At 45.7% G+C, this 12,248-nt stretch overlaps 1 protein-coding gene across 3 annotated transcripts in view; it reads right to left on the minus strand.

The window, feature by feature from the left end:
- The window catches only part of LOC309565292 (fatty acyl-CoA hydrolase precursor, medium chain-like), a 109,661-nt gene that overhangs the window by 95,991 nt on the left and 1,422 nt on the right, over nt 1-12,248 (minus strand). For all 3 annotated transcript variants that reach the window (XM_082270193.1, XM_082270194.1, XM_082270192.1), the window contains exons 2-4: nt 10,041-10,245; nt 3,903-4,041; nt 743-876 (exon numbers count right to left, since the gene is read on the minus strand). In XM_082270193.1, the coding sequence (XP_082126319.1) occupies nt 743-876; nt 3,903-4,041; nt 10,041-10,245 (478 nt within the window). The remainder of the gene's footprint in view (nt 1-742; nt 877-3,902; nt 4,042-10,040; nt 10,246-12,248) is intronic.

Below are 12,248 nucleotides of genomic sequence, written 5' to 3' on the forward strand. Positions count from 1 at the left end.
ACATTAAAGTGTAAGCTCCTCTGGTACACAGACTGATCGGAATGGTTCAGTGTTATCTGTACAGCACTGCGGTTTATGTCAGAGCTATAAGCGCCGGTTCACACTACCGCGACGCTACTTCGGGTGGCGACCTCCGAGGTAGCGGTGCGAGCAGCGCGCCGCGACCTCGGAGCGGCCGCCACGGACTTCATAACATTGAAGTCTATGGCGGTCGCCTCCTGGTCGCCCCAAAGAAGCTCCGGACCCTTTTTCTAGGTCAGAGCGACTTGTGTCGATCCTATTAGAACGGGTCCGTAGCTTCCCTATGGGAGGCGACCTGCGGCGACCTGTGAGGCGACCAGGTCGCCTCACAGGTCGCCCTAGTGTGAACCGGCACTAAAATGTATATTCTAGTGTATAACTATAAGGGGGCATTAGAGTGTAAGCTCCTCTGGTGCAGAGAGTTCTCCATACAGCACTGCGGTGTACAGCAGAGATATATCAATGTATATTAATAATTGTTTGTGACTGTGGGGGGACATTAGAGTGTAAGCTCCTATGGTGTGGAGACTGACATGACTGGCTCAGTGTTCCCTCTACAGCACTGTGCTATATATCAGAGTTATATAAATATATAGTAATAATAGTACCTGGCTGTGGTGGGGAAATTAGAGTGTAAGCTCCTCCTCTGGTGCAGAGACTGATGTGACTGGCTCAGTGTTCTCTGTACTTTACATTGAGGGGATAAAATTGACAGCTTTACCTGAAAAATCCCAGAATTGCCAGCCGGTATTGAATGGAAACGACAACTACGTTCTCGTAGATGCTGAGCGCAGAACCATCATAGAGACTGGCTCCACCCACCAACAGCCCGCCCCCGTGTACGAAGAACATGACCTAAAAACACAAAAATGCGGGGTGACATCACAAACTGAGATAATGTAGAAGTCACTATCACTCTTCAAATATACAGTGTGAGAAAATAATTATTTTATCCCCTGTAGATTTTGTAAATTTGCTCACTTACAAAGAAATGAAGGGTCTACAATTTTTTTATTATATGTGTATTTTAAATGATAGAGAAAGAATATCGACCAAAAATCCAGAAAACACACATGATACAAATGTTATAAATCGAGTTGCAGTTCAGGGAGTAAAATAGGTACACTGCTCAAAAAAATGAAAGGAACACTTTGAAAACACATGAGATCGCAATGGGGAAAAATCTCATCCTGGATATCTATACTGGTATGGACTGGGTAATGTGTTAGGATCTATACTGGTATGGACTGGGTAATGTGTTAGGATCTATACTGGTATGGACTGGGTAATGTGTTAGGATCTATACTGGTATGGACTGGGTAATGTGTTAGGATCTATACTGATATGGACTGGGTAATGTGTTAGGATCTATACTGGTATGGACTGGGTAATGTGTTAGGATCTATACTGGTATGGACTGGGTAATGTGTTAGGATCTATACTGGTATGGACTGGGTAATGTGTTAGGATCTATACTGGTATTGACTGGGTAATGTGTTAGGATCTATACTGATATGGACTGGGTAATGTGTTAGGATCTATACTGGTATGGACTGGGTAATGTGTTAGGATCTATACTGGTATGGACTGGGTAATGTGTTAGGATCTATACTGGTATGGACTGGGTAATGTGTTAGGATCTATACTGGTATGGACAGGGTAATGTGTTAGGATCTATACTGGTATGGACTGGGTAATGTGTTAGGATCTATACTGGTATGGACTGGGTAATGTGTTAGGATCTATACTGGTATGGACTGGGTAATGTGTTAGGATCTATACTGATATGGACTGGGTAATGTGTTAGGATCTATACTGGTATGGACTGGGTAATGTGTTAGGATCTATACTGGTATGGACTGGGTAATGTGTTAGAAACTATACTGGTATGGACTGGGTAATGTGTTAGGATCTATACTGGTATTGACTGGGTAATGTGTTAGGATCTATACTGATATGGACTGGGTAATGTGTTAGGATCTATACTGGTATGGACTGGGTAATGTGTTAGGATCTATACTGGTATGGACTGGGTAATGTGTTAGGATCTATACTGGTATGGACTGGGTAATGTGTTAGGATCTATACTGGTATGGACAGGGTAATGTGTTAGGATCTATACTGGTATGGACTGGGTAATGTGTTAGGATCTATACTGGTATGGACTGGGTAATGTGTTAGGATCTATACTGGTATGGACTGGGTAATGTGTTAGGATCTATACTGATATGGACTGGGTAATTTGTTAGGATCTATACTGGTATGGACTGGGTAATGTGTTGGGAAGGAAAGGATGTCACATCGTTTGCTGGAAATGAAAATGATCACCCTACAGAGGGCTGAATTCAAAGACACCCCAAAAATCAAAGTGAAAAGATGATGCAGCAGGCTAGTCCATTTTGCTGATTTCATTGCAGCAGCTCAAAATGTTACTCAGCACTTTGTATGGCCCCCCACGTACGTGTATGCCAAAAAGATAATGTCCCAGAGGTGTTCTATTGGGTTTAGGTCAGGCGAGCGTGGGGGCCTTTTAATGGTATCAATTCCTTCATCCTCCAGGAACTGGCTGCATACTCTGGCAACATGAGGCTGGGCATTGTCAGGCACCAGGAGGAACCCAGGACCCACTGCACAAGTGTAGGGTTTGACAATGGGTTCAAAAATTTCACCCAATATCTAATGGCAGTCAGGGTGCCATTGTCTAGCCTGTAGAGGTCTGTGCGTCCCTCCATGGATATGCCCCAGAGGTGTTCTATTGGATTTAGGTCAGACAAGTGTGGGGGCCATTCAATGGTATCAATTCCTTCATCCTCCAGGAACTGGCTGCATACTCTCGCCACATGAGGCCGGGCATTGTCGTGCACCAGGAGGAACCCAGGACCTACTGCACCAGTGTAGGGTCCCACAATGGGTCCAAGAATTTCATCCTGATACGATGCCTAAAGGCAGTCAGGGTGCCGTTGTCTAGCCTGTAGAGGTCTGTGCGTCCCTCCATGGATTTGCCTCCCCAGACCATCACTGACCCACCACCAAACCGGTCATGCTGAACGATGTTACTGGCAGCATAACCTTCTGCATGGCTTCTCCAGACCCTTTCATGTCTGTCACGTATGCTCAGGGGGAACCTGCTCTCATCTGTGAAAAGCACAGGGTGCCAGTGGTGGGCCTGCCATTTCTGGTGTTCAATGGCAAATGCCAATCGAGCTTCACGGTGCCGAGCAGTGAGCACAGGCTCACTGGAGGACGTTGGGTCGGGTGTGGGGTTCCTGCTGACTACAAAACCATATCTCTCATGGTTCCTTGCAGTGCTTCCAGTCACTGTAGTGCTGGTCTACCTGAGCCAGATTGAAGCAACATATCCCTGGGCACCCTTTAGATGTATATCTTCCAGAAATAGAGCTGGCCATTGGATGGCATAGACTTTAGTTGTGCATTCTGCCCATCAGTAGCTTGATTACCTTCTAGCAGGCCTGTTTTTGGAAGGGTTATCAAGCAACTAATCAGCACAGCTCATCAGTCTGCACCGTGCAGTGGCCATTAGGGAGGAACATGCTCATCTAAAGGGATGCTAGTGAAATGTTCTTTCACTCAGTATAATCACTTATCATCTCTTACTCTCTCTGCTCTCAGTGCAAGTAAATGGGGGGATACAAAGGGAGATATTGAGAGAGTAGAATGAATTGTAGACACAGGAAAGGAAATTAAAGTAGATGGGGATCTTTGGACTGATTGTAGCATATTTATGGGGGACACAATATTTTAAAGAAAGAAAAGGAAACAATTGAAAATTAAAATATATATGTGTTTTTTTTTATTTTTGAACTTATATACACTTTAAGTTTGCACCACCAGCGGCCCATCACCGTTGTTGCAATACTCACAGGTAACTTTGATTCCTTCTCTCTGTCACTCGGAGTGAAGATATTCAGATACAGGCAATCCTCCGACAGCGGCGGCAACTTAAATGTAGATTTGTAGTAGGTGGTCATTTCCTCCATTATCCCCATGTCCTGCAAACACCTAAAAGACCAAAATACAAGACACTGACACAGACGCTGATGATGATGACACAGACACGGTGCTGCAGATTATACCAGGATTGTGTCTCTGCTGGTGAAATGTGCAGGCTGTGATCAGTCTGACAGCCGAGGGCCTCCTATACAAGGCTGCCAATAGCGGGGTAGAGTCAGCCCTCCTGCACAGGGTCCCGGCCCCATCAGTTCAGAAGGGGGGACAAGGGCAGTGAAGGGACTATCTCTCCCCTGTAGAATCACGCATCTATACATAATTCCGCGCTTCCGCCTGCAGGGGGCGAGCGGGCTGCTTCTGCTGTGATTATTCACTAAATATTCCTGCAAAGCAGTGAAACAAAATCCATCTCTTCCCCTAGTAAAAGCAGCACATACAGGTGCAGGTCATAAAATTAGAATATCATCAAAAGTTAATTCAATTCAAAAAGTGAAACTCATATTTTATATAGATGTGTTACACACAGAGTGAGATATTTTAAGCATTTCTTTCTTTTAGTTTTGATGATTTTGGCTTACAGCTAATGAAAACCCAAAATTCATCTCAGAAAATTAGAATATTACAGAAGACCAATTAAAAAAAAAAAAAGAGTTTTAAATACAGAAATGTTGGCCTACTGAAATCTATGTCCATGTACAGTATAATATGCGCTCAATACTTGGTTGGGGCTCCTTTTGCATGAATTACTGCATCAATGCGGCGCAGCATGGGGGCGATCAGCCTGTGGCACTGCTGAGGTGTTATGGAAGCCCAGGTTGCTTTGATAGCGCCTTCAGTTCACCTGCATTGTTGGGTCTGGTGTCTCTCATCTTCCTCTTGACAATGCCCCACAGATTCTCTATGGGGTTTAGGTCAGACGAGTTTGCTGGCCAATCAAGCACAGTGATACCATGGTCATTAACCACTTGCCGACCGCTCACTGGAGCTCTACTGCGGCAAAGTGGTTAGTTCCCGTCCAGCGACGTAAACCTACGTCGCTGGACCCCTCCCCTTGTGGGCGGCGCATTGTATTGTATTCAGTCACAGCAGGAGTCGGGCCACGGGAGGAGCGGCGGTGATCACCGCTGCTCTTCCCCAATCGTCGGTGAATCGAGTTTGGAGATCCGCCCGCTTGTGTAAACAAAGCGGGCGGATCTCCTAAGTGACAGGCAGAGTCAGATTGCAGCATAGCTGAACCTGCGATCTGTCCCTGTGTCACTCAGTCACCTCCCCCCACACACGTTAGTAAGCACCAGGCATACATTAACCCCTCCCTCTCCAATAAAATTAACCCCTTCCCTGCCAGTGTCATTTTTACAGTAACAGTGCATATTTATAGCACTGATTACTGTAGTAATGTCACTGGTACCCCCAAAAGTGTCAAAAATGTCAGTCAAGGGTCCGAACTGTCCGCCGCAATGTCGCAGTCCCGCAAAAAAAAATCGCAGATCGCCGCCATTACTCGTTAAAAAAAAAAAACACCAAAAATGACAGAAATCTTTCCCTTAGTTAGTAAACGCAATAAATTTTGCGCAAACCAATCAAAATAAGCTTATTGTGATTTTTTTTACCAAACATAGGTAGCAGAAAAGAAATTGGCCAAAAATTTAAAACATTTTGATTTTTACATTTTTTGGGGGGAATTTCATATAAAAAAATGTTAAAAATATTGTTATTTTTTCAAAATTTACGCTCTTTTTTTGTTTATAGCGCAAAAAGTAAAAATCGCACAGGTGATCAAATACCACCAAAAGAAAGCTCTGTTTGTGGGAAAAAAAGGACGTAAATTTAGTTTGGGTACGGCGTCGCACGACCGCGCAATTATCAGTTAAAGTCGCACAGTACCGAATCGCAAAAAGTGGCCTGGACGTAAGACAGCAAAATCCTCCAGTGGTAAAGTGGTTAAACCAGGTATTGGTAGTTTTGGCAGTGTGGGCGGTGCCAAGTCCTGCTGGAAAATTAAATTCGGATCTCCATGAAGCTGGTCAGCAGAGGGAAGCATGAAGTGCTCCAGAATTTCCTGGTAGAGGGCTGCGCTGGCTTTGGACTTGATAAAACCCAGTGGACCAACACCAGCAGATGACATGGCTCCCCAAGTCATCACTGACTGTTGAATATTTTGCATTTCATTTGAAAATGAAGGTCCCAGAGTCTGGAGGAAGAGTGCAGAGGCACGGAATCCAAGATGCATGAAGTCCAGTGTGAGGTTTCCACAGTCAGTGATGATTTGGGGAGCCATGTCCTCTGCTGGTGTTGGCCCACTGTGTTTTATCAAGTCCAAAGTCAGTGCACCCTCTACCAGGAAATTCTAGAGCTCTTCATGCTTCCTGCTTTTATTTAGAGAACCCTAACATTAGCATATGAGCACCGAATGTAATTTAATTATTAGTAAAACATAAAATAATAACTTTTTTTTTATGACTCCATGCACAGCTTTGTGTCTGCCACCCACAAAAGAGTATTACAAAGAACATATAATGTACCATGTATCAAACCCAGGTAATAGGAACATCAAAAATTATAATGAGAGACAAAATTCCTTAAAGGAATAGGGATTGTATTATTTCCCCCCGTTGTGTGTCCAGGTTTTCTCTCCCACCACTTTGAACATCCTGTAAACTCTTTGTAAGAACTTCTTCTGAATGCAGCTGGTATTTTCCTGTGGTGACTACGGCAAAATACACCAGCATGCTACACATGAAAATGACTGCTGGAAGTCCAACTCGGGGGTGCACATGACCCCTAACATCTTTTGTGCCCATTTTTCCTGCACATCTAGCAGTTTTTACACCTAAATCCCTCTGCTATGAGAAGTATTGTGCCTCTGTCCCTGTGGATTCTAGCAGTTTTGTGTTCAAACGCCCCTGACAGCTAACAGTTTATGTGCCCATGTCCCTTGGCATCTAGCCATTTTTTCCCCTATATTCCTCTGGCAACAAGAAGTTTTGTGCTCATATCCCCATGGCATCTATAGTTCTTCTGCCCATGTACTTTTGGCATACATGCTTGTGCCCATATCCCCATGCCATCTAGTAGTTCTTGTGCCCATATTCCCTTGGCATCACTTCTTGTGCCCATATTCCCATGCCATCTAGCAGTTCCTGTGCCCCTATCCCCTTGACATCTAGCGGTTTTTGTGCTCATATCCTCTTGGCATCCAGCAGTTTATGTGCCCATTTCCTCTTGGCATCAGGTCTTGTTCCCACATACCCATGCCATCTAGCAGTTCTTGTGCCCATTTCCCCATGCAATCTAGCAGTTCTTGTGCCCATATCCCCATGTCATCTAGCCGTTTTTGTGTCCATATCCCCAGGGCCGGATTAAGAGCATCATGGGCTTGGTGCTGAGGATTTTGAAGGGCCTTAAGGGCCGTGCCTTGCCATGCACCCAGAGGAGGAAGGGTGCAGCCATGCATGCCTAATTCCACATGGGATGCTGTCTCTGAAGCCCATAAACACATCCATGCATCGGCAACTGTCCCTCCTTGTCCGGCCTTCGTGCTGTGTGGGGAGGTTTTGAGGGAGCTGCCTGGGGAAGCGAGCATAGAAGCCAGACTTCTGTGTTTACAAGTGACAGAAGAGCGGTAACAGTGAATATGGCCAACCCGGGGCCTATATAAAAGGTAGGGGCCTGGAGCTGCAGCTCCAATAGCCCCTACGTTAATCTGGCCCTGCATATCCCCATGCCATCTAGCAGTTCCTGTTCACATATCCCCTTGGCATCTTACAGTTCTTGTGCCCATATTCCCTTGGAATCTAGCAGTTCTTGTACCCATATCCCCTTGGCATTAGTTCTTGTGCCCATATCCTCATGTCATCTAGCAGTTTGTATGCCCATATTCCCATGCCATCAAACAGTTCTTGTGCCCATATTCCCATGCCATCAAAAGTTCTTGTGCCCATCTCCCCATGACATCTAGCAGTCCTTGTGCCCATATTCCCTTGACATTAGTTCTTGTGCCCTTATCCCCATGCCATCTAGGAGTTCTTGTGCCCATATCCCTATGCAATTTGGCTGTTTTCCCCTATATTCCTCTGGCAACAAGAAGTTTTGTGCTCATATGCCCCTGAGATCTAGCAGTTCTTGTGTCCATATCCCCATGGCATCTAGCAGCTCTTGTGCCCATATCCCCATGGCATCTAGCAGTTCTTGTGCCCATATCCCCATGGCCTCTAGCAGTTTGTGTGCCCTTATCCCCATGCCATCTTGCAGTTCTTGTGCCCATATCCCCATGCCATCTAGCAGTTTGTATGCCCATATCGCCTTGTTGTCTGCCAATTTTTGCTCTTGTATCCCCATGGCATCTAATAATTATTGTGCCTATATCCCATTGGTATCTACTAATATTTGCTCCTATATCCTTTTGGCATCTAGCAGTTCTTGTGCCCATTGTGCTCCTTTTGACCCATATCCCCATGTCATCTAGCCGTTTTTGTGCCCATATCCCCATGCCATCTAGCAGTTCCTGTTCACATATCCCCTTGGCATCTAACAGTTCTTGTGCCCATATTCCCTTGGAATCTAGCAGTTCTTGTACCCATATCCCCTTGGCATTAGTTCTTGTGCCCATATCCTCATGTCATCTAGCAGTTTGTATGCCCATATTCCCATGCCATCAAACAGTTCTTGTGCCCATATTCCCATGCCATCAAAAGTTCTTGTGCCCATATCCCCATGACATCTAGCAGTCCTTGTGCCCGTATCCCCTTGACATTAGTTCTTGTGCCCTTATCCCCATGCCATCTAGGAGTTCTTGTGCCCATATCCCTATGCCATTTGGCTGTTTTTCCCCTATATTCCTATAGCAACAAGAAGTTTTGTGCTCAAATGCCCCTGAGATCTAGCAGTTCTTGTGCCCATATCCCCATGGCATCTAGCAGTTCTTGTGCCCATATCCCCATGGCATCTAGCAGTTCTTGTGCCCATATCCCCATGGCATCTAGCAGTTCTTGTGCCCATATCCCCATGGCATCTAGCAGTTCGTGTGCCCATATCCCCATGGCCTCTAGCAGTTTGTGTGCCCTTATCCCCATGCCATCTTGCAGTTCTTGTGCCCATATCCCATGCCATCTAGCAGTTTGTATTCCCATATCGCCTTGTTGTCTGCCAATTTTTGCTCTTGTATCCCCATGGCATCTAATAATTATTGTGCCTATATCCCATTGGTATCTACTAATATTTGCTCCTATATCCTTTTGGCATCTAGCAGTTCTTGTGCCTATTGTGCTCCTTTTGACTGCTAGCAGTTATTTTTTTCATATCCCCTTGGCATCTGACAGTTTTTGTGCCCATATCCCCTTGGTCTCTACCACTTATTGCACCCATACCACCTTGGCATTTAGTACTTTGTGTGCCCATGTTCCCTTAGTGTCTAGTAGTTTGTGGGGACATGTTCTCCTGTTGTCTGAGGACGTTGGTTACTATTTTTCTTGGTTGTATTCCTTCTTCCCGTTTGTCTAAATAAGAGTTTGTGTTTCTTGTTCAGCCAATCAGAATAATTAAATTTTTCCACTGCCGTATGAGGGAATCAAATAGATTATCTGATTGGCTGTTCTGGGTAATAAGAAATGTTTTTTCATCAATGCTCTTTCTGAGTATATTCTATAGCTATATCCTCTGGAGTTTGTAGACAGTTTGTAGTAAATGGTGGTCAGCTTCCTTATATCATTACAGAGAGCTCTCAATTGCATTACTCTTCTCCTCATCTGGCATTTAAAAACCTTAGAAAAGAGGTCTCACTCCTTCTGCTGCATTCTCAGTAATGTAAAATAAAAAGCCAATCCAGAGATGAATGAGAGAGACCCGGTCACAATGGCCCAGGGCGGGTGGGTGGTGCTGGGAACCCAAGTGTGGGGATCGGACTTCCAGAGTTGGTCTAGGGATCTGGTGGCTGACTCAACCAGCATCCACCCAAAATTGGAACATCTGTTTTTGGCAGATTGATCTGAACCCTTTTAGAGCATGGGGCAGAATACAAGAAGGAATGCAGATGGTGAACTCCTGACACTTACATGGGAGGATACTGGGAGGCGTCCCGGACGGATTCCCAGGGCTCGATCGCTTCCGGATTGGCAAACCTCAGTGGGCCAACTGGAGGCTTTGCAAAGGGGATCCCATAGAAAGCATCTGCAGTCCTTGGTGTTTCCTTTACCGGTACGCTGATCCCCCGGAGCTTCCCGTACTTTGTGTCCACCAATGGCCTTTCCTCTGCTTGACCTGAAATCAGAGGAAACACAGAGAGATTGCACATCGTCCACCCTGGTGATCCCATTTCCAATCTATGTTACATAATGGATGGCACCATCTTTGTTCAGACATCACCCAGGGTCACCATCTAATTCCTGGACTGAGTTTTTGGCTGTGTTCACAAATGTCTAACAGATCAGCCTCTACTGCAGATTTTCACCTTATGACTTGCTACAAAGGTACAATCTACAGCAGGCATGTCCAACCTGCGGCCCGGGGGCCGCAGGTGGCCCATAACCACAGGCAATGCGGCCCACTGCCCCCTGACAATTTATTATTATTTTTTGCTGGGGAGGAAGGAAGTCGGGTCGGGGGCATGGCCACAGCGGCTTCCAACTAACTGTAGGCAGAGGCTGCCTCGGAGGGGATCATCCACTAGTTGTGTTAAATTAGTGCTGGGGGGGGGGGGGGCGCAGCAGCGAGGGAAGGGCGCGGCAATGTTTTATTACTTATATACCTTAACTATAGTATATATTTTATATGCAGCCCGAGAAAATTTCTCTACACTCAATGTGGCCCAGATAAGCCAAAAGTTTGGACACCCATGATCTACACTTTGATCACTGGGGGTGGGGGAGACTGGGGAAATGCTTCCTCCTGCCTGCAGCAAACTGAATACATCATTTCAGCCTAGGCAAAGTCACCAACTGGGGCTCAAGGATGACTTTTTACTTTCTATTGATAAAAGGTGGAGATTTCTGAGAAATGATACTCCTATTGTATATTGCGATGTCAGAAGTTTATTCATAAAGAATATTCATAGTGTTATTTTTTATCAATAGATCAGATCCCATAATGTTCAGTATATATAATTCTAGAGAGGACTGTCAGAGACTGGGGATTGGAGGCTATGTTGGAGATTGTGGAAATGTGGAAATGTTACTAATGGGACTAATAGAGGTCACTGCTATTATCCCTTTAAAATCAATACTCCCACTACAGATTGCTGGGGTCCAAAGGCCACACAACAAGTAGTAAAGGGCCACAGGTTGGGCACCAGGGATATAGAGTTTTTTACTTGTAGTGAAGACAAACATTCTATAACAGTTATGGCCAAACTGCAGTCCTTCACTGTCTTTAACTGGCCCATGCAGCAATGATGGGGCACTATTCCTTCTACTGATACTAATGATGGGCCACTATTCCCACCACTGACACCAATGAGGGGGGCACTATTCCTCCCACTGACACCACTGATGGAGCGCTATTCCTCCTGCTGACACCAATGATGGGGCACTATTCCTCCCACTGACACCAATGAGGGGGGCACTATTCCTCCTACTGACACCAATGATGGGGCACTATTTCCCCTAATGACACCAATGATGGGGCACTATTTCTCCCACTGACACCAATGATGGGGCACTATTTCTCCCACTGACACCAATGATGGGGCACTATTTCTCCCACTGACACCAATGATGGAGTGCTATTCCTCCTGCTGACACCAATGATGGGGCACTATTCCTCCCAATGACACCAATGATGGGGCACTATTCCTCCCACTGACACCAATGATGGGGCACTATTCCTCCCAATGACACCAATGATGGGGCACTATTCCTCCCACTGACACCAATGATGGGGCACTATTCCTCCTGCTGACACTAATGATGGGGCACTATTCCTCCCGCTGACACCAATGATGGGACACTATTCCTCCCACTGACACCAATGATGGGGCACTATTCCTCCCACTGACACCAATGATGGGGCACTATTCCTCCTGCTGACACTAATGATGGGGCGCTATTCCTCCCGCTGACACCAATGATGGGACACTATTCCTCCTACTGACATCAATGATGGGGCACTATTCCTTCCACTGACACCATCAATGAGACACTATTCCTTCTACTGCTACTCATGATAGGCCACTATTCCTCCCACTGACACCAATGATGGGGCACTACTTCTTCCACTGACACCAATGATGTGGCACTATTTCTCCCACTGACAACAATGATGGGGCA

This window comes from Pelophylax lessonae (genome assembly GCF_965119305.1).
Source record: "Pelophylax lessonae genome assembly, chromosome: 10".
In the NCBI taxonomy this organism is placed as follows: domain Eukaryota; kingdom Metazoa; phylum Chordata; class Amphibia; order Anura; family Ranidae; genus Pelophylax; species Pelophylax lessonae.